Here is a 23,387-nt window from a genome sequence, read left to right on the forward strand (position 1 = left end):
TCGGGGCCTCCCGTCTGTCTGTCCCCGGGAGTGGGGGGGGGGGTGGCTGTCGGGGCTCCCGTCTGTCTGTCCCCGGGAGTGGGGGGGGTGTGGCTGTCGGGGGTCCTGTCTGTCTGCCCCCGGGAGTGGGGGGGGGGTGGCTGTCGGGGGTCCTGTCTGTCTGCCCCCGGGAGTGGGGGGGGGTGGCTGTCGGGGGTCCCGTCTGTCTGCCCCCGGGAGTGGGGGGGTGGCTGTCGGGGCTCCCGTCTGTCTGCCGCCGGGAGCGGGGGGGTGGCTGTCGGGGGTCCTGTCTGTCTGCCCCCGGGAGTGGGGGGGGGTGGCTGTCGGGGGTCCCGTCTGTCTGCCCCCGGGAGTGGGGGGGTGGCTGTCGGGGGCTCCCGTCTGTCTGCCCCCGGGAGCGGGGGGTGGCTGTCGGGGGTCCGTCTGTCCCGGGCCGGGTCTGTCGCTCCGGGCGCGGGGCTCCTGTCCGGCCCTTCTCGCCCGCCGGGGAGGCCTGGCCGGGCACCGCGGCGCAGCCGGGGGCGGGCTGGGAAGCGAACCACGCTGGGATCCGGGGCGGGAGCGGGAAGTTGCGAAAGCGGCAGGCGGCGGATCGCGAACCATGGCCACGGCCACGACCGGCTCCGGCTCCGGCTCCCCCGGGCCCGGCTCCCCGGCGCCCCCCGACCGGGAGGCGGTGCCGCTGGTGGCGCTGAACTTCTCGGTGCGGCGGCGGCTCGGGCTCTACCTCAACCCGCGCGCCCCGGTGGCCGCCGACTGGACGGCGCTGGCCGAGGAGCTGGGCTACGAGTACCTGGAGATCAAGCACCTGGAGGCGCAGCCCGACCCCACCGCCCGCCTGCTGGAGGACTGGCAGGGCCGCTGCCCCGGCGGCGCCACCGTGGGCCGCCTGCTGGCGCTGCTGCGGGCCCTGGGCCGCCACGACATCCTGGCCGACCTGGGCGGCCGCATCGGTGAGAGCTGGGGCCGGGCCCGCTCGCTAGGCCCCGGCGCTTCCTCCTGTGTCCGGCTCCGGCCGGCTCCTCCCCTGCCCCTTAGTGCCGCCACCCCCCGGCCGAGCCGAGCCGAGCCCGGCGCCAGCCCCCCAGCCGCTGCCTGGCCAGGGGGCGCCCAGGCCCCTGTGTGTCCGGCTCTGCCCCGGGCATGGCCCCCCCGTTTGACAGCTGCTCTGGGTCCCTGGCGCTGGACCACTCCCCGGGCCTGGCGGGTCGGGTCGCTGCAGGAGCTTGTAAGTTGGGTGACCTGACAGCAAATGTGAAAAATCAGGACGGAGTGGAGGGTAATAGCCTAGAACCTATGTAAGAAAAAGACCCCAATATCGGGACTGTCCCAATAAAATCGGGACATCTGGTCACCTTACTTGTAAAAGAGGAGATTGGCCTTTGGCACAGCCCTTGGAGGGCAGGTGCTGCGCACTTTGATGGGGCACAGTTCAGACTGATTGCTGGATGACAGTTTAAATAGGTTCTGGTTACATTATAGGATACTTGCTTCATGGGCTGTACAGAAACAAAAGCACCCTGGAAGCAATTATAATGCACCCCTCTCCCCCCTAGAGAACGAATGAATAGTTTAGTTTCTCTTGGGGCTGGGGCAGGATCTCTTCAATCGGCAGAGACAACTGGAAAAAGAAAGTTCTGCGAGTTTTGGTTTGGTTTTCCCCGAAATTCAGCATTAGTCAGTCTTAAAACTCTGATGTAAGCATGGCTAGATTTTGAGTGTGAACTGCTAATCTGAGGTGGGTTTAGTTCCACAGTTCTTGGTGGTTGACTTTCTTTATAGCCTTGTCATCATTTTGAGATTTGCTAGCTAATTTCAAAGCCTGATAGGTTTAAGAGTCACTGTCAGCTTCTTTAGGTCCTGAAATTTAACAGGGTTTGGGAAGGCTAAAGCCTATGTGGCATCTGTAGAGAACTATAAAGAATACAGGGATGCTGCAAAAGATACAGTTTTCTCTAGGAAAATAGTTTTTGGGGCCTAACCATCATTTGAGTGGTATGCTTTTTGTTTTGCTTGTTGCCGTTCTACTCTGAAAACCGATATTGCAGCATTACATATTCATTGTGCTTCTCTGATCTTTTTCATAGCAAACTTGCTCAGTTTTCAATGGGAAAGAGAGAGCCTCATATTTTTGCTAGTTACCAGCACTGCAAATTCATCCTCCATCCTTTTTGTCTTACATGTGATCTCCAGTGATATAAATCCTGCAGGTCAAACGATGCTTTTGGCAACATTAGCCATGAGATGGTTTGCCTAGGTATCATGGAGGGCATGACCTGAAGGTAATGGGGTTGGACTGAGGGTCTGATTTGGCTAGCAGAACTTTTGTTTCTGGTGATGATCCATGGGATGGAGCCCAGCTTGACTGTTAGGCCTGGTCTACACGCGGCGGGGAGGATCGATCTAAGATACGCAACTTCTGCTACGAGAATAGCAAAGCTGAAGTCGATAGATCGACTTAGAATCACTTACTTCGCGTCCTCATGGTGCGGGATCAACGGCTGCCGCTCCCCCGTCGACTTTGCTTCCGCCTCTTGCTGAGCTGGAGTTCAGCAGTCGACAGGAGAGCGACCAGGGATCGATTTATTGCGTCTACACTACATGCGATAAATCGATCCCCGATAGATCGATCGCTACCCACCAGTCCGGCGGTAGATGTACCCTCAGAGCCCAGCCTGAGTTTGTGGACCTGGCAGTTGTGTGAGGTGGGAATTATTTTCAAACTGAGCAAACTTCAGGAGTCAGTGAGAAATAATAAATATGGAAACCCACAGAGCCATTTTTACAAAACATTCTTTAAGATAGAACCACACTTTATGGGAACCCAAATTGCACTACCTGGAAATGAAGTTTTATCACCTAAATATTTCTGAGATCACTTGACTCACAAGTAAGGCTTGACACTGAGTGTCTACAAGCTGTACATTTGCTGGGTTACTAGTGGGGAAGTGAGAGATCTCACTTCCTGTTACTTGCTGATGAGAAATCAAGATGGAGAATTTCACCACTGCATCTTTCAAAACACCAAATAGATAAAGCAGTGATCTAGTGTAGAGATTCTCACGGGTAGAGATTCCCACTGGGTCCCTCCTACTTACACATATATTTTGGGGAACTTCTGCTGCTTTTTTTTTTAAGGGACCTGTTATCAGTGTTATGCCTCAGTCTGTTTTTTCCCCTTTCATTTGAGGTCCATAACAAGCAGCAGAGACTTCTGGCTGGTTGAGAAGGTTTAAACTTACAACCCAAATGAAGCTCACTGCACTTCAAATGCTCTTCATTCCGGCACTGATGCTCTTAATTCAGGAGCTGACTTTTCAATTCTTATTGCCACAGTAACACCTACAATTTTGTCCAGGAAGAGGCACCGAGTCTGAATCCCTTTCAGAAGGGAATAAAGAACCAAATGGTTTTAACTGGGAGGGACCTAAAAGTTGAGGAGGCTGCCGGCTGAGAGTCACATTGGGAAGTTTGCCTGGAGCCTATAGCCTGGGTCTGATCCTGTGCTACTTACTGAGCACCCTAAACTCTCATGAGGGGAGATGATTACCCTCAGGATCAGGTCCCTAACATGCATTTAAAAAATGAAGGATTGCAGCCACCCATATAGTTGGTACTGAAATATGGCTTTAAGCAGTGCTGCTTCTTGAGCCGAGTGGCCTGGCTGTGTTATATGTTGGGACTTAAGACTCTGTGGGCTTGTCTACATCATAAAGTTGCAGCGCTGGTGAGGGGGTTACAGCGCTGCAACTTAGGAGGTGTACACATCTGCAGGGCATCACCAGCGCTGCAACTCCCTGTTTGCAGCGCTGGCCGTACTCCCGTTTTGTCTCGGGTGTAGAGGATCCAGCGCTGGTGATCCAGCGCTGGTAATCAAGTGTAGACACTTACCAGCGCTTTTCTTGACCTCCGTGGAATAAGCAGGTATCCCAGCATACCTGAGGAAGCCTCTGGTAATCAAGCTGGTCTCCTTCCCCGGTTTGCTCTCGCGTTCCCCGAACCCCGAGCAAGCAGGTCTCCTTCCCTGCGGTTTGCAGAGCGGTTCGGGGAACGCGAGAGCAAACCGCGGCGAAACTGGTCTCCTTCCCTGGTTTGCTCTCGCGTTCCCCGAACAAGCAGGTCTCCTTCCCTGCAGTTTGCAGGGTGGTTCGGGGAACGCGAGAGCAAACCGCGGCGAAGCTGGTCTCCTTCCCTGGTTTGCTCTCGCGTTCCCCGAACAAGCAGGTCTCCTTCCCTGCGGTTTGCAGAGTGGTTCGGGGAACGCGAGAGCAAACCGCGGCGAAGCTGGTCTCCTTCCCCGGTTTGCTCTCGCGTTCCCCGAACCTCCGTGCAAGCAGGTCTCCTTCCCTGCGGTTTGCATGGGGGTTCGGGGAACGCGAGAGCAAACCGCGGCGAAGCTGGTCTCCTTCCCCGGTTTGCTCTCGCGTTCCCCGAACCTCCGTGCAAGCAGGTCTCCTTCCCTGCGGTTTGCATGGGGGTTCGGGGAACGCGAGAGCAAACCGCGGCAAAGCTGGTCTCCTTCCCCGGTTTGCTCTCGCGTTCCCCGAACCCCCCTTGAAGCCGCCCAACAGCGCTGCAGTGTGGCCACATCTAACACCACTTGCAGCGCTGGTTGCTGTAAGTGTGGCCACTCTGCAGCGCTGGCCCTATACAGCTGTACTAATACAGCTGTAACAACCAGCGCTGCAAAATTTTAGATGTAGACATACCCTGTGTGAGGCACCTTTCCTATTACAGCACATAATTGATCCATAACTGTGTCCCTTTGTTTTCAGTTTAAACCAATTTTTACTGAAAAATCACAGCTTTTACAAAAAGTATTAGTCATTTTTTTCTGATTTTCATCCTACTTTTGTATCATTCAAAAGCTTGTTTTATTAGGAAAATATGATACATTCCATGAGATCTATGTATTGCAATCACACAGTCTGTGTATATGCAAAGCTGCCTGTTGAAATAAGGCTTATATACTAGTCTTGAAAAGATAAATAATAAACCAGCAGGCACACACACACGCTCTGAAGTGTGCACACATCTGAATGTACTGATGAATCTCACGCCTACCACATGCACGTTTCATGCTGTTAGTGGATAACGGTTTAAAGATTTGACACACGAAAATGGGAAGAAAAGGAAAATCTGTGTCAGAATACGTTTCAGAGCACAAGGAAGTATTAAAAAGTAAAAAAAAACAACAACCAGGAGAAAAGGATGAAGTTGAGTGTATGCGCTGCAAATGGTGTGGCCCAATTATTAAATGTAAATATTTATAGACTAAGAATTCTAAGTCTACACTAGTAAACAGTTTGTTCAAATAAAAAGTTTTATTTGGGACTTAGAGATGTATTGTTTTCTTAAACTCAGAAGTGGCATTGTGTTTTGAATTCTGTTTTAGCTCTGCAGCAAACCATTCTTCAGAGCATTAATCTGCTGAATACTTTTTTCCTCTGTCCTGCTCTCCACCAAAATAAACCCTGATATTTACCCATAAAAATTATGAATAGTTTTTTGAACCAATTTTCACCTGTTTTGTTGTAGTAATAAACACCTATACATTCCTGAGGAGGAAATAAATCAAAACTGAAGGGCCATATCCCGAGCATAGAATTCCAAAGACTGCATTTGGTCTGTGGCATGCACTTCAGAACCAATCCTTTGCCATGCAGTTGGGGGTCCACTGTTCCATCCCAATCCATTATAGCAACAATATGTATCATCATTCCTAAAGAGGTGGTGTCTAGTTTTAATCATAGAATATCAGGGGTGGAAGGGACCTTAGGAAGTCATCTAGTCCAACCCTCTACTCAAAGCAGGACCAATCCCCAGACAGATTTTTGCTACTGATCTCTAAACGGCCCCCTCAAGGATTGAATTTACAACCCTAGGGTTAATAGGCTAATGCACAAACCACTGAGCTATCACTTCTTTTCCAGGGCTTGTACGTCTGCCTCTCTTAGCAGCTTTTTCCATTGTCTGATTGTCCTTAGGGTTGTCAAGCTATTTATCTTGGTGTGTTTATCCCAGATCTTCCCTGCAAAAGCCCATTACTTTTTGTTGCTTTCTTGCTGACTAGTGGCAAAAACTGATACATGTTTGCTTAATAATTCATCTCTTTCAGTTGTCTTTTTTTTCCCTACCCGGAACATGCCCAGTTCATCTATCCTTTCCTCGTAGGGCTTATTTGTTTATATTTTTTGCTGCACTCCTTCAACTTCCCTTATGCAGGCCATAATTCATTTCAAGATCAGAGCAATGTCATATGCCTTATATTGAGGTTATCTGCATGGACTGTATGGGGAATGGAATGCAGCCATTTCAGTTTGCGGGCTTCGGGCAGCCTCATCTAGTTGGTTTTGTTCTTATTGTTTCAGACCTCTTGATGGTCACTTTGACTTTGTGCCCTAATTCGCACATGACTCAGAGCAGAACTCTCTCAACATTTCCTAGTATGGAGACTGACCCATGCAAAACTACCAGAAACCATTCATCAGCCCAGGTTGACTGGAAAACCTCATCTCAATTTCAGTGAAATTGGCCTCGATTTTGTATTTGTAACAAAGCGATGCGGGTTTTACCACGGCTGGGGTGTCATTCTGAAAGTTTTGCCTCAGTCAGAAGCTTTCACTCCTGGAGATGGATGGGCAAAAGAATTAGCGCATGTTTGCGTCATTAATGGAATCATCTGAAGGGCTCAATAAGCATGTATGGCCCTGAACAGACTAATGAGGAGAGAGCCCTTGTTTTCATGAACATGGTGTCAGAGCCTTGAATTAAATTCTAATAAGGAACTGGAAACCAGTCTAGAGAAATTCAGATCAGCCTCTCACTGTATATTCCATTTATATAATGTGAGGGGAAATAACATATTTTTTTAATTGTTTGTTTGCCATCTCATGCACCCAAAGGACTTGTTTTCATCCAGCCCCTGGTACTTCCCCTCTAAGCTCTCTGAATAGCTCTGATTTTTATTCTTGGTCTCTTTTGTTGTTTTTCTTTACCCAGCTATTATTTTAAAATATGTCATTACTTCCAGTAGATTCCCTTTCCTGCTATTTCCAGTCCCTCGGCAATTGTTCTCATCACAAAGACCAGCCTGTGCAACACACCAGCACAGCTAAGGTCCCGAGGTTTTTTTGTAACCCTCCAGTGAAAGGGTTTCATGATATCTGATTAAAAATTATATTAAAAAATAACACACAACAATATTTCAGATCAATTTGCTTTTTTCCATTTGTGCTTTTTGTTTGCATTTTGCACTTCCACTAGGAAGTGGGAAAAACACTAGTCAGTTTTAGGGGTGTGGGTATTTTTCTGATCGTTTCAGGTCTGTTTTTACTCACTGGGTCTCATGCACTAGTACGATGCTGCAATGGGCTGGTTGTATATACTACAGGGGAATTTTAAAAAACAGTTACTATTTTCATTTAGATTGTTTCAAAAATAAAGTGAATGAACATATTTCTACTTGTAACAAACCTATATCCACACAGGATTTCATGGGAACTTCATAGCAGCAGTGGATCAGGGTCCAGATCTTCCTGCTCTAGAAGAACATACTACCACAACTTGAGCTAAGGGAGATTCTCCACTGACAGTTAGTGTAACCAGCCCTATTCTGCTGTGGGTTTATCTAGATTCTTGTATGGCCTTCCTCACTGTAGTATCTGAATGTCTGGTTCTGCAACTGATCCTCAATTCTGATTCCATTTTATAGAAGGATGGTTTAGACCCGTGATTCTCAAACTTTTTTTGCGGACCGCTTGAAAATTGCTGAGGGTCTCGGTGGACCACTTAATGAGCTTTCCAAATGTTGTGTGTACCATTAGCAAACTATTGTAAAGTGCTTTGGATAAAAGTGCTGTATATATATAAAAATTATAATTAACAATTTTATTTGTTCTACAAATAAAAGCACACAACTCATATATTTTAATATCAGTTGTCTTACCTTTCTAAGGGGATGGATGTGCCCTCTCTCCCTCACCATGGCAGCCCCCGAGCTGGGGCTGGGAAGGGGGTGGGGCTCTTCCCTGGCCACACCAGCCACAGAGCTGGGGCTGAGAAGGAAGGAGGGGGGCTCTTCCCCCGCCACACCAGCCACAGAGCTGGGGCTGAGAAGGAAGGAGGAGGGCTCTTCCCCCGCCACACCAGCCACAGAGCTGGGGCTGGGAAGGAGAGGGGTCTCTCCCCTGCCACACCAGCCATAGAGCTGAAGCTGGGAAGGAGGTCCGGCAGCCGCAGCCCTGGAGCTGCAGAAAGACACCTCTTTCTCTGGCCGCTGCAATACTGCAAGTCCCAAATTCCCCTCAACCCCTCTTCTTACCCCACTGCCCCCTCCCACCTACCCCCTATTCTCCCAAAGCCACCACCTCACCTTACATGTGCGTCTTCTCCACGGTCCAGGCACCTAATTAGAGCGCAGCTCCACTAATTAGGTGGGTGACCCTTCATTGTCCTGTGTGCGGCCGTCGAGGTGTGTACTTTAGAGGGAACTAGCCAAGGACCACTTGAATGGAGCTTGTGGGCCCCTGTTTGAGAACCTCTGGTTTAGACAAATCCTGCATCTGGACAGAAGGTTAGACTAGATAACCCTTGCGGTCCCTTCTAACCCTATGATCCTTAGCTAGTGGTATACACATGTGCTAGTCCAGTGGTTCTCAAGGCAAGCCTCTGAGTGTGACCCCCCCTTATAAATTAACAACACTTTTTTAATATATTTAACATCATTATAAATGCTGGATGTAAAACAGGGTTTGGGGTGGAGGCTGGCAGCTCGTGACTCTCCATGTAATAACCTTGCAACCCCCTTAGGGGTCCCAACTCCCAGTTTGAGTACCCTTGTGCTAGTCAGTTCATTACATTTATTATTATTAGATTTTTATGAAGACTTAAAAAACCAAAACAAAACCCTCAAGCCTCTCAGCCCCTAGATTTTGGCCCCAAACTGCCTGAAGGTGTTTTGTTAGGGACTCAAAATGAGCAACAATGAAAGGAGAACACGGAGATGTTAAAACCGATGGAGTCACTGCCCTGGTGATATTTGCATACATTGTATGTGCTGTTCGGTAAGAATAACACCACCTAAATAACACCTTTTGTCCAGTCTCTCAGGGCATCCTATATACAACTAACACTCCAATTCACCTTAACGTTGTAAATCCCTTTAACTTTCACGTCAGAATGTTGCTGAAGGACTAGGGTGCTTTTTATATTTTGGTTAGTTACTCCTAAGCGAGTTCCTCTGTTTACTGAACCTCAGCAGCATGATCAGCATCAAATGAGCCTTTTGTGTCTCTTGCAGAGGAGGACTGTAAGAAGTACCTACAGAGGAAAGAGCAGCCTGTTCAGGTGCCAGCAGTTGACAGCAGTGTCCGGAAGACATTAGAGATGTCCGGCATCACTACCAGAGATGATCCTTATGGTAAATAGCCATAGATCTACTGATTTAATAGTGGATATACTGTGCTAGGGCTTGCCTTCTATGTCGTAGATCCCTGTGAGAAGTACTGAGATCCAGTCACCTCCCTTCCTATCTGTGTCCTTCCCTCAACCTATGCATATACATGACGTCCTGACCAAGCAGGGAGATAGGATTGAAATACTCACGGAGGGAAGAGGGGCAGTACGGCAAATGTAAATGAGGGTAGAGAATGGAAGTGCAGTAAAGTATGTGGAACTCTGTGCTACATGATATTGTGCCAGCACCACTTTCTATAAAAAGCTTTCATCTTGTCAGAGTTCATTGCATGGATCTACATTTTCATTCATTTGGAAGGAGATCTTTTTAGGTGAGTGAGATCACGGAGCTCAGTTTACCAATTTAGGCCGAGAGCCTGGAGACAGAGCCGCACAGTTTGAATCCTGTGGGGCTCTCTGCAGGTAAAAAGCTTCTGCCTGTGTGGATCTGATTTTAGTATTTGGGCCATAGAATGCTAATATTTTCCCTACCCCACTTGTAGGGCTGGATCCTTCACTACATTAACGCAGTTTTATTCTGGTGCAACTCTGCTGAAATCAGTGTTGCCATGCTGTTGTAAAACTGGAGCAACACAGTGGGAATCGAGCCAGTAGAGGTTGGACACCCAGTTGTGAAAAATTCTAGCCTTAAAATAAGGCACCTGAATCTCTGGTTGGGCACCAAATAAATAAATAAAGGCCTCAATGAGAGCTGTAGATGGCTAACTCAGTTAGGTCACTTATTCAAGTGTCTAACTTCTGATGCCCAAGTTTGAAAATATTGGCCAGTTGTCTACCCACTGGATTTATTTCTCATATAACTCTCTTTGTGGCACGTTTGTGTTTCCCAAATCTGAGGACCTGCCTGATACTCTTGTAAATAATGAGTGTAGTGATGCCCCTAGGTGAACTGTCTGCAGGGACTGAAACTTAGATTTAGAAGCAGGAGACTCTACTGCCTGAACCAAACAACCAGATTCATTAGCCCAAAGCTGTAGCCGACTCAGTCACAAATCTCTATATGAGGAGTAGCCACTAGAGGGGGACAGAGAGCCACACTGTGTTAATGTGAGTTACGTGATGTTATGAATCAAAGGCTCCAGTACCTGAAAAGCGTGCATTTGTTGAATTCAGTTAATTTAATATCGTCTGCATACAATTCTGAATGGTTCCAGGGAACACACCAGAGCTGTTCGATGCCTTCATCTGTTACTGTCAAAAAGACATTCACTTTGTCCAAGAGATGATCAGAGAGCTGGAACAAACGGATTTCAAGCTGAAGCTGTGTGTGTTTGATCGGGATGTCCTGCCAGGATCGTGTGTGTGGTCCATAACTAGCGAGCTTATAGAGAGACGGTGAGTGAATGATGTCTGCGGGGGGCGGGGGCGGGGTGCTGGCTGTAAGGAAAGTATTTGTTAGATTTTTCCAATGTAAGACTTTGGGGAAGCCAAAGGAGAATTGTCTCCTTGGGACCAGATTTTCCCTTTCCTGTTGGAGAGCACGCAAGATGGGATAGAGAGGCAAGGATGCTCCACAATGAAGTATTTGTGGAGTTTCCTATTTGCCATCTCCTCAAGAAGGAAAGGGTGAGGCGTCCCAAACCTGTGGCTCAAAGGACCCACAAGGAAGACCTCTCCTTATGGCACCACTGGTTTCTGCGCTTGCTTCTGCTGTTTGGATACTCTGTGGTTGCTCAAAGGTAGCTGTGAAGGGGGCCCAGAAGGAGATAAAACAGCTCCCAGCTGCATCAGCTCCTACCCAGCCAGATTTCCACACAGAAATCCAATAGGTTTTCAAGAGACAGTGCTGTGGAGAGTCACTCTGGCCCTCATCCCAGGACTCCTTAGAGCCCTTTTCATAGAGATCAAGGGGGAGGAGAGGGTTAACTCCCCCACCTCCCTCCTTATGCCCAGATGGGAGAAGATCTGTCTGGAGAGAGTGTCAGTGCCTCTGTGTGGGGAAGAATGCACCAGCACTAGTAGTTTTTTCTTTATCCAGTTGATTTTTCCACCCAATGGAACATTATGATGTCAATTATCTCTCTGAGCAGCTAACTTGTGCAGAGTGCAAGCACCTTGAGGCAGCCAGGGAATTCATAAGAGAGATCTGTCTTCTGCCCAAGACACTGGTGGCGCAGAGGGGAACTTATACAAGCTCAGTGAAAAAATAAACCACTTCTTAGCTGTCCCAATAGCTACTTGTCTGGATTTCTGAAGGATCCTTTCAGACAGAGGGGGTTGTTATGGTAGCATCCCTAGGCTCCAGGTAGGCTCAGGGCCCTATTGTGCAAGGCACTGTACAAATACACAGGCAGATGCTGTCTGCTCTGAAGAACTTACCATGTAATGTAAGACAAGACATATCAGATGAGTGTGAGTAACGAGTAGAAGGAGGATGAAGCTAACAGTAATGAGGTCTTGTGGTTCTGTAGCTTATTGTTAGCTAATGCACAACTCGATGGTTCTAAATCATTGTAACACTTCTTTTAAAATATACATTAATATCAGTGATACCCACCTGATAGCATAGTATGAGATCATATTGTTAAAGACTGCATCATAATGCATTCGTACAAGGGGGCTGAATTAAGGATGCACAGGTGACCTTAATTGTAGCATTCCTGACTTCTGAGTACTTGACTTTGCAACCTCAATAATGTTCCTTTTACATAACTTTTTGTGTGTTTTATATATATACAGTTGTAAGTAAAGTATCAAACACTTCAGATTTTATTGACATTAGAGCTGGAACACTGTTGCGGTTGCATGTTTTAAGCAGAACAGTCCTATAAAATATGTATTTTTCCAGCAAGCATGAAAAGCATCTCTCTTTCATTTAGTTAATAACCATTTTTTCCCCACTCTCGGTTTAATTCCAGGTGTAGGAAGATGGTGGTTGTTATTTCAGATGATTACCTAGACAGCAATGAATGTGATTTCCAGACCAAATTTGCTCTTAGCCTTTCCCCAGGTAAGAGAATGTAGATGGCCCGTGAAGGGTACATTTTCCCACGACAATGTATAGTCAGTGTTCTTAATTATTTGTATTACAGTAGCATCTAAAGGCCCCAGCTGAGATTGGTGCCCATTGTGCAAGGCACTGAACAAATGCATAGTAACGGCTTGGCCACACAGCTGTTGAATCTACACTAGCTTGCTGTGCACTAATTTGCCAGGTGAACCCAGCTACCACACACTAAAAGATCCGTAGGGAGCTTTGCTGTTCTCCCATTTCAAACAGCGCTACATCAAAGTGCACTGTGGATCTTTTACACAGTGGCAGGGTCCATCTGCCGAGTCACTGCGTAGCAAACTTTTACACAGCCAAGTCAGTGCGTAGCAAACTAGTGTGCTGTAGATTCACATCCTCACAGTGTGGACAGGCCCTAAAAAGGAGACAGTCCCTGCCAAGAATAGCTGGAACAGACCTGGGGGTGGGAAGGGCTGCAGAAGAGTAAAATGATTTGCCAATGGCAGAGCCAGGAATAGAACCTAGATCTCCTGAATCCTAGCCCAGTGCCATAGCCACTTAGCACATCATCTCATGTGTGGAAAATCTTCCCCATGGCTAGTGCTGGCCCAGTGTTCAGTGCCCTCCACTAAAGGAAAAGAAAGGGATTTCATTCAGACCAAAGGATGTCATTCTTGAGAGTGATTATGGCTTCCTTGAGGAGCAATCGGAAAGGTGGGAGTCTGATCCTCTGCAGACACTGGTAGAGTGATTGCTTGCTGCCCTTTATTTACCAGTGGGTGCTGCAACCTACAGGTCTGCGGGAAGTATGTGCATAGCAAAGGAAATGGTAGTAACCTAGGAAGGCCTGTAGATCTGGAAGAAGTGGTTTAGGATCAATCTACCCATTGTTTTTTGGTTACTCGAGTATCTTTTTAGATCCACAGCTGCATCTGGATATCCCTACAGCACAGGTTGCCAAGAGTGAATCCTTCCAGTGGCATACGGCCAGGAGGTTGTGGCATGTTGAATAATGAAGTGGAGCACGCTTATCAAATTTGTGATAACGCCAAGTTGGGAGGGGTTGCAAGTACTTAGGGGGAACAGGACTAGAATTCAAAATGATCTTGACTAATTGGAGAGTTGGTCTGAAATGCACAAGATGAAATTCAGTAAAGACAAGTGCAAAGTACTTCACTTAAGGAGTTAAAATCAGATGTGAAGCTAACAGGGCCGGCTCCAGGCTCCAGCTCAGCAAGCAGGTGCTTGGGATGGCCAAGGGGAAGGGGCGGCACATCGGGATCTTTGGCGGCAATTCAGTGGCAGGTCCTTCAGTCCCTCTCAGAGGGAAGGACCTGCCGCTGAAGAAGAAAGCGGCGCGGTGGAGCTGCGGCTGAAGTACTGCCAATCGTGACTTTTTTTTTTCTTCCTCCGCCGCTTGGGGCGGCAAAAAGGCTGGAGCCGGCCCTGGAAGCTACCAAATGGGGAATAACTGGCTAGGGGGGTCATACTACAGAAAAGTGTCTGGGGATTATAGTGGATCGTGCTGAATGTAAGTCATTGTGATGCAGTTGTGAAAAAGGCTAACACCATTCTCGAGTTTATTAAGAGAAGTGTCGTGTGTAAGACACGGGAGGTAATTGTCTCGCTCTGTTTGGCACTGGTGAGGCCTCAGCTGGAGCACTGTGTCCAGTTCTGGGCGCCACACTTTAAGAAAGGTGTGGACAAAGTGGAAGGGGAGCAACAAAATGACAAAAAGTTTAGAAAACCTGACCTATGAGGAAAGGTTAAAACACTGGACATGTTTAGTCTTGAGAAGAGATGAATGAGGGGGGCCTGATGACAGTCTTCAAATATGTTAAGGGGTCTTATAAAAAGGACAGGGATCAATTGTTCTCCACGTCCACTGAGGGAAGGACACGAAGTAATGGGCTTAATCTACAGCAAGGGAGATTTAGATTAGCTATTAGGAAAAACTGTCTAACTATAAAGGCAGTCAAGCTTTCAAATAGGCTTCCAAAGGAGGTTGTGGAATACCCATCATGGGAGGTTTTTAAGAACAGATTAGACAAATACCTGTCAGGGATGGTCTAGGTTTACTTGGCCCTGCCTAAGTGAAGAGGGTTGGACCTGATAGCCTCCCAAGTCTCCTTACTTCCACCCCTACATTCTACGTTCTTTCAGAGGTGGACTTCACCACAGTTCTCCATGCCTTCATCACTGGCAGATTGGATGAATCCAGTCTGCTCAGTCGGGGCTATCCCTGTACTTCTCAAACTTCAGCTGGTGCAGAATGCTGTGCGTCTCGCATGGAACGCAGCACACCCGTGCCCCCGACACTGCACTAGTTGCCAGTTGGGCTTTTTGGTGCAGTTCATGGTACTGACTTATAAAGCCCTTCAAGGTTTGACGTGTGTATGTTGTAAGTGTACCTGTTCGGGGAGATTTGAGCTGCATGTTCCTGTATGCGTTTGGCTGGGGAAAAGGGTCTTCGCCTCTGGAACGTGCTGTCCTGGAGCAGGGCCTATTGAGTTACCCTGGTGTAGTTGAGATCAGGATCAGGCCTAGGTATATGGACCTGTGTGTGTGCTGCTGCCTTCACTCTGTGGGGGGTGGAGAGAATGGATTTATGGGTACAATGCAACTTTCTTTACCCACATGCCTGTGTGGACTGTTTTTCAGGTGCTCGCCAGAAACGGCTGATTCCAGTCAAGTGCAAATCCATGAAGAACGAGTTTCCAAGCATCTTGAGGTTCATTACAGTCTGTGACTACACTAATCCCTGCACCAAAAAATGGTTCTGGATAAGACTGGCAAAATCCCTCTTGCTTCCATGAGGCAAAGCTACATGAGCCAGGTGCCTTTTGATCCAGCATAGCTGTGCCTTCAGGAAAAAAAGAAACTCTTAACTTCCAGGTGTCGTTTATACAGTCTTTCAACACGCCAGAACTTTGATCCTTGCAATATTGTGCCTGGGGCCTCCAACAGACACACAAGGGTTATCTGAAGGGGGGCTTAATTGCATTAAATGGGGAGTTAATTAGAGTACAGTGGCCACAATGCACTTCTCCAGGTGGGTAACTTTAAATGGCCAAAGCCACAAACCGTAGATGTTGTACACAAATTATATATGGTTTTAAACACCGTTACATGGCTCCCATAATGGTATCTGGGCATTGTCAGGAGAATCGTTTCTCTCTTTAATCCTTGATGAAATCTGATGGCTGATTGCTGACCTGTGTGAAATGAGTTTGGGGGTCTCAGTGTGGTTCCTAGTGGACAAATACTATGAAAATCATTGATACTGGCACCCTGCTTGGTAGAGAGGCCAAGGATTGAACTACCCTTTTGTTCCCTAGAGGCTACCCCTCCAGATCCGGGTTGTAGCAGACTGGAAGGGCAGTTTCCATTGTACCTGCTCTCTAGCTATACGGAGGACTTCAATCTCCAGGACTCTCTTGTATTTAATGAGCATCAAATTTACTTAAAACAATGTTTAAGTACCTAAAAGATATTAACCGACCTCCCATTATTCTTAGCAATATCTGACTCTTGAGAAATGACTGAAGTGAGTTTATTTTCTGTTTAATATTTTTTTCTCAATTTTGGTCTTTTAAAACATTTTAGGTCCTAGTGCAACCTGTTCAGAGAGTTAATTACTTATGTAACTCCCCTATGGCTGACATCCTCTGGAACAGCCTTCTGACCTTGACCAATGAATGATTGGTTCTTCGTTAAAAGCAAAAGCCATAGAGAAACGTATACTAAATAACGAGGGTGCTGCTTATAGCACGAATGTCTGTCCGTCTGTGCACATGTCCCATTTAACTAAGTGATCGCTCTTACATCAGCACTGGGAAATCATAGATCCTATAATGTTTACAACAGATCATTCTCACGTCGATGGCTCAGTCTTGGATTTGTATTGGAGGATTGAACCCTTAACACACAAGGTGCTGAATACCTTCAGCTTCCATTGACTTGAGTGGGAGAATTGAGCTGAGAACTTTCTGGAAGCAGCTGAGAACTTTCTAGGAGCAGCCCCTAAATCATTTGGCTTCTAAGAATCTCGCAGAACACACTGGCTTTAGAATGTCCCAATACCAAAAGGTGAAGTGTTTGACAAAGCGTGCCTTACATTATAGACCAGACCTACCTAAAAACAAATAGTAATGTTGTTTTAATATGAACATGGCATATTTTAATTAATATATTATGATACTGTGATTAATTAATCAGTATACTTTAAATCTAAAAGAATCCCCGGTTGCTTGCATGAGTGAGGTTAGGAGTAGCACTTTGTTGCTGTAGTTGTATGCATCGTGTGGATCAGAGGCTCTGTATGATCCAGCCCTTATGGAAACTTGTGTGTGTGGGTTTTTTTTGTTTTTTCCCCCAAAGGTGACACTTTTAAAACAACCTGTCAAGGTCTCAAACAGGGTTTTGGTAAATGTTTACTTTCCAAAGCGATGTGGTTTTCCTGTGCCTACATATCTGTATTTGCTGCATGTTGGTTCATTCCTTCAGCCACTGATTTGCTATTGATTTTACTGCTTAACATGAGTTACTCATATACGTTTTCAAACAGTAGCCGATCATCCGTTTCTTGACTATTCGTTGCGATACTAACTGTGTTGAATTCTTCTGTTTGAAATGTCTGTGTCTGTGTGTCTGTAAAGTACATTAATGTCTACTCATAAGATGTTGCTATATTTTTTACCAACTTCGTTTTGCCCGCTAGGTCTCTTGTAATAGACAAGCAATACCTATTGCTGTGAACCTCAGTTAACTGAAGCTTGTTAATGCTCCTAGCATCGGTGCTGGGGAACACTTTTGGATGGGCCTGTAAAACACACTTTTTTCCGTCTCTCCCATTAACATAACGGTCTCCACCACTTTAATGAGATCACCTGCACAGGTCTGTCCTGAGGATGTTGTGGGAATTAGTGAGAGAACTCTGGGGAAAACCCCAAACGTAACAGATCTAAACGGATATAAATGTATCTCCTGGTCCTCTTGTCCTCGGTGCAGAAGTGAAGCACAGCTGCTTATCTTGGGATTCCTGCATAGTTTCTAAATGTCAGTTATATAAATATCCTGGGGTTCTGAGGACTGCTAGGCCCTCAGCCATTGTAGGGAATTGGATTGGTTTTGTTTGCTGAATATTAGCACTTCCATAGTGTTTTACAAACATGAATACACCAGCGGTGGGATTGAATCTGATATGTTTGGATCTAAAACCATGAGCTTCTTTTGAATGACTAGGTCTATTAACTCCAAAGGCTGTAGCAGAAACATGAAACTCTTCATGGTCCAGCCACTAGGGGGGTACAGTGAGCCACACTTATACCTCCTAATCCCACTGGCTGGCAGGGGAGAATTGTCCCCAGTTCACAGAGGGGAAACAGGCACAGAAAGTTTAACTGACTTATCCAACCTTGCACCTTGAGTCACTGGCAAAGCAAGGACTGGAACCCCATTCCCTAACTCATAGTGTCCTGTTTTCAGTAGGAAATGTTTAGCACAGAGAGTGAACTCTTTGGCAGAGACTATAATTTTACAACATGTTTGTACGGCACCGTCTGTGATGGGCCCTGATCTCTGGTTTGGGCCTATAGCTGCTACAGCAATGCAAATAGTAAAATCTGCATATTTACTAGGTGATTAAATGACAGCTGAATATCTCTGCTCTCTGAATAGAGACGATGCTGCTTTTGCAAGGAAAGAAACAGCAGCATCTTCATCATTACTAGTTCATCCAAACATACCTGGATGAATTTACCATTCCAAATAAAAAAGACCTCAGAGGTTGGATAAGATCATATTGTCACCTAATCTCTCTGTGCTTTGGTTTCTTCACATCTCTGTCTCAGTAGAAAGCTGCTGTGCTTTATAAGTGCAAAATATTGTTAGTGAATGGCACGTGCATGTACTCAACTTTTTAAAATCAAGTTAAAAGTTCTTAAGTAGACTAAAATAACTCTACTGGGGTTAGAAGTTATCATCCCAGCAACATAAGGTCTGGAGGTTTAAAGAGTTATTTCTGTAATATACTGTAAGCCAGTGTCCCCAAACTTTTTATGTCATGCTGTCCCTTATGTAATCTATCCAGGCCGCTCCTGAGGACTGGGAGCCAAGGCTGGGGCTGGAGCTGGAGCTGCAGATGGGGACATGACTGGGAGGGAAGCCAGGCCATTGTCGGGGGTTGAAGCTGGGGCCTCAGTTGGGGGCTGGGCTGGGGCCAGAGCTGGAGTGAAGCTGGAGGCAGAACGTGGCTGGGTGGTCTTCCCTCCCAACCCCTTGTGGGGGCTCGCCCGGGCCCCACTGCACCACCTGAACGTTTCTCCATGCCCCCCTAAAGGGGCACGACTCACAGTTGGGGACTGCTGCTGTATGCTAAAGCAATCTCAAGATCCTATGCACTTCTGATGTCATAAATCTCTTCTGAGTGTGACTTCTCCTTAAGTCATAAAATCTTATTTATTCCAAATGCAATTCAATTGCAACGGAGTGTTTCTCCCCCCTTCCGCCTATTCCTGTGCATAGGAATGTGTTTTTAAAAAACTACCCACAAATGATGTTGGTTGCATTGTATTTTTTTATCTCACTTTAAAACAATTATAGCTGTGCTTGTTAATATCAAAACACTTATCTGTATATTTGCATTATTTTCTGTCCATTCTGATGTCCAGCTTTTGAAGGACATACGTGTTTTATATTCAACTGTTCCACTGGTTGGTTCTTTTTAAAAAGTTTTGCTACTTTTGAAATTGTGCGAAAAATAAAGACTGAAGAAAAGCAACACGATTTGTGATTATGCTGTTTCTGTATCAGAGAACACCTGCCTTTATAAGGAAATATGGTATTGGGAGATATTTACAGACAGGTTCTAGTCACATTATTTTGTTCAGAAATCAGCTGTTTCTGGGTTAAGCCTTTATAGATTCAGTCCTGTGTATTCGGCAGTGTGTGGCTCACCACTGTGTCCCAGCAGGAATGCTACCAAGAAATTATGCTTCAGAGAGGTACAGTTCCTCTCCAGGTCTCATTCTTCACTTGACAAGATGTAGCCTAGGGGAAGGCAACCTATGGCATGCGTGCTGAAGGCGGCACTCGAGCTGATTTTCAGTGGAACTCACACTGCCCGGGTCCTGGCCACCAGTCCAGGGTGCTCTGCATTTTAATTTAATTTTAAATGAAGCTTCTTAAACATTTTAAAAACCTTATTTACTTTACATACAACAATAGTTTCGTTATATATTATAGACTTATAGAAAGAGACCTTCTAAAAATGGTAAAATGTATTACCGGCACGTGAAACCTTAAATTAGAGTTAATAAATGAAGACTCGGCACACCACTTCTGAAAGGTTGCCGACCCCTGATGTAGCCTCTTCCCTCTCCCATTGCCTGCATCCAACCAGCTCTATTAGCTGGCCTGTGGGGTGGTACCAGGGCTCTGACTACTCCCTACACACTGATGTGACAGGTTCGGTCACAGAGACCCCCTTGGGACTGTCACCTGATGTGCTGAAATTACCTCTGATCCCGTTTTCCCGGCCAGCCTGGGACTCCAGATCCCTGCCTTGTTGAGCCAAACACTCTAGCCTGCTGCAACACAGACTCGGGGTCTGGGCCACGCCCCCAAAGCTGCAGACTTTAACCAAAAACAGCTCAGCAGGTTACCTTTCCAGCACCCAGACACCCAGTTCCCAATGGGATCCAACCCCCAAATAAATCCGTTTTACTCTGTATAAAGCTTATACAGGGTAAATTCATAAATTGTCCAACCTCTATAACACCGATAGAGATGCACAGCTGTTTGCTCTCCCAGGTATTAATCACTTACTCTGGGTATATTAATAAACAAAAGTGATTTTATTAAGTATGAAAAGTAGAATACAAATGATTTCAAGTAATAACAGACAGAATAAAGTCAGTCATAAAGCAAAATAAAGCAAAAACATGCAAGTCTATGCCTAATATATTAAGAAACTAATTACAGGTAATATCTCACCCTCAGAGATGTTCCAATAAGCTTCTTTCACAGACTAGACTCCTTGCTAGTCAGGCCCAATCCTTTCCCCGGTACAGTTCTTGCTAGTTCCAGCAGATATCTCAGATGGTCAGGGTTTTCTCATCATTGGCTGCCCCCTTTGTCCTGCTCCACCACCTGTTATAGCTTTGGCACAAGGCGGGAATCTTTTGTTTCTCTGGGTCCCCACCCCTCCTTCTAAATGGAAAAGTACCAGATTTAAGATGCGTGTGTGCATGCGCACACACACACACACACACACTTCTGTGGGGAGCATATCTGAAAAGACATAGGAGCTAACACTGAACTGAAGACCTTTACAAAATCCAACAGCAGGTAACTTTTTCAAAAGTGCCCAAGTCCTATTGACTTTCAGTGAAACTTGGGCTCCTAAATCCCTTTTGAAAATTGGACTTAGGTGCCTAAGTCACACAGGTGACTGAAAATTTTACAACTTCTGCCCTTGGTTGAAGGTTGCATGAGTATAACTGGGGGTAGAATTATGTCTTTGGGTCTTTTTTTTTTTTTTTGTAGGTCTGTTCAGTCTCTTGACTGATAAAAGATCATCTTGTGCTTGAGGTACAAAACGGATTCAGGAGAACTATTCCCGGTCCTGTCTTTGATTTGCTTTGTGACTTTGAGTAAGTCACTTAACTTCTGTGCACCTCCAGGTTCCTCATCTATTAAATGGGAACAATATTTACCTGACAAATATTTGTGCAGCATAATTCAGTAGTTTGTATACAATGCTCTGAACTCCTCAGCTGGAAGGTGATATGGAAAGTAGTGTTCTCTCTGGACCAAATTCTGCTTTCAGTTATACCCATATGGCCCATTGAGATGAATGGAGTTACCTCAGCGTAAGAGCAATTTGGTCCAGAGCCTACATTCACAGGAAGAAAGATGGCAAAGGCGGCATTATTATGCACAAAAAGGGGCAGAGAAAAGGCTGCTGGATTATCTTTAGGAAAATAAAAGGAAGCAAAAAAGTACAAGGGCTACATCTCTCGAAAACATGCTATTATACTTTGGTAAAGAGAACGAGTTAGTCGAACTCCAGAGATTTTAGTTGATATCCGTCAGCCAGTCCTGGATGTTGTCCAAACAATTTACCGTTCTCGGTGCTAAATTATAAATGTTTGTGTTTTAGCCGAATCCATCAGCATGTTTGTGTAACAGCAAAGCCTGATGGAACTGCTTGATGAGGACTCTGGAAGCACGCCCACCAAATTGTTCTTTTTGTAGCAAAACCACAGGCACCAGAACACAGATTTGTGTGTCTGCTCTGACGCTGCCTCTAGCTTTCCTCCTCTCTACCAGCTAAAAAACCCCATTGATTTACAATGAATTAATTTTTAACACATTCCAAGATCTGATGAAAATGATGCATGCTGAATTGTGATCAGCTAAGGACCCAATCTGGCAATAGACCTGCACCTCAAACATCTGCTGAAGTCAACAGATCTGGCCATGTAAGTATTGTGGGAGCTGAACTCCCTGGTGTTGGTTCTCAGCTTGCCTACACTGGTTCAAAGGTGGAGAAATGTTGCCTACATCCAGTTTGTGCAATGATTTAACTCACTTGGTGTAAAAACTGATTGTATTAATGAACATCGCTATGTAATGTGTGCGTGTGCACCACTGCCCTCTGCTGCATGGAATAAAAACTAATGGGCACCAGCTCTAGCAATCAGGCCTGAGCTCCTCTTTAGAGGCCAGTTCTTCCCACCTCTCTACTTCCAGGGTGCCCTGCAGCCGGGGCAAAGGGCCCCACCCCATTACTTATTGTCTACAATATCTAACCCTTTAAAGTGGGTTTTTCGCAGTGGGGTCAGGCCCTCGTAGTTTATTTACTATCCTAGAAAGTAAGATAGCACAAATGGTTGGTTGAGGGGTTTTATTCTACATTTCACATGTGCATTCATGCCAAGAAGGTTGCAGGGGCTGAGTGGGATTCACACACAGGGCTGGTCTACACTAGGAGGGGAAATCGATCTAAGATACGCAACTTCAGCTACGTGAATAGTGTAGCTGAAGTCGAAGTATCTTAGATCGAGTTACCTACTGTCCTCACGGCGCGGGATCGACGTCTGTGGCTCCCCCTGTCAACTCCGCTACCACCGTTCGCAGTGGTGGAGTTCCGTAGTCGACAGGAGCTCGTTCAGGGATCGATATATCGCCTCTAGATGAGATGCGATATATCGATCCCCGAGAAATCGATTGCTACCCGCCGATACGGCCGGTAGTGAAGACGTACCTCAGTCACTCCTTCTGGCAGTGTCTGGGAGCTGACTCTGAGGCCAGAGCAACTGTCTTTCCTGCACTGTCACAATGCTCCCCTGCTGCTGGTTCTCCCCCACCGCCGGTAGAGCCCTGGTGTGTGTGCAAACAGGAGGCAGATGGCTGCTACAAGGCCCTGCCACTAGGAGGGGATAAGGACCTGGGCTCTAAGAGGAGCAAGCACTTCGCGAGTACCTGCCCCTAATCTGTCTTCCTAGTCTGTTACCCGTTGGAGCTTTGGTCCCATTTCAGGGCCCTGTCCCTGTAAAGACCCTATCCCCTCAGCCCACTCCCTCTGGGGGCCCCTTTCCCCCCTGGCAGGACTCAGCTCATTTTCCAGTTCACTTTAGGTCAACTTTTCCCTAGCTGGGTGAACTGCACAAGAAGGAGCTGATCCCTCCCTGAGCTGTGTCAAGGTGAGGCTGGAATGTAGTTCCGTAAGCTTTAGTGCTCTGGTATGTGTGACACTTTCCAGAGTGACCTGAGGTACCCAGGATGAAGCACCTGCTTACAGTGGAGGACAGCCCTGGCTGTCCCCACCTGGGGATCCTCTCCCCAGCGATGAGTTCCAGCACCACCGATACTCTGTGCTATGCAAACCTTGCTCTCTCTCTATGCAGGCTAGCAATTTACACACCCCACTTTGATACACTGGACTGCCCAGTCC

General features: G+C 46.5%; 1 protein-coding gene across 1 annotated transcript; it reads left to right on the forward strand.

Moving 5' to 3' along the window:
• Positions 1-601: 601 nt before the first annotated feature.
• On the forward strand, positions 602-19,208 carry MYD88 (MYD88 innate immune signal transduction adaptor). Its single transcript, XM_030549992.1, has 5 exons — positions 602-953; positions 9,302-9,421; positions 10,632-10,812; positions 12,336-12,427; positions 15,089-19,208. Exons 1-5 carry the CDS (start codon positions 602-604, stop codon positions 15,241-15,243), a joined length of 900 nt encoding a protein of 299 aa, XP_030405852.1. The 3' UTR covers positions 15,244-19,208.
• The last annotated feature ends 4,179 nt before the right edge of the window (positions 19,209-23,387 follow it).

The sequence above is a fragment of the Gopherus evgoodei genome, chromosome 2 (assembly GCF_007399415.2).
Source record: "Gopherus evgoodei ecotype Sinaloan lineage chromosome 2, rGopEvg1_v1.p, whole genome shotgun sequence".
Classification (NCBI taxonomy): domain Eukaryota; kingdom Metazoa; phylum Chordata; order Testudines; family Testudinidae; genus Gopherus; species Gopherus evgoodei.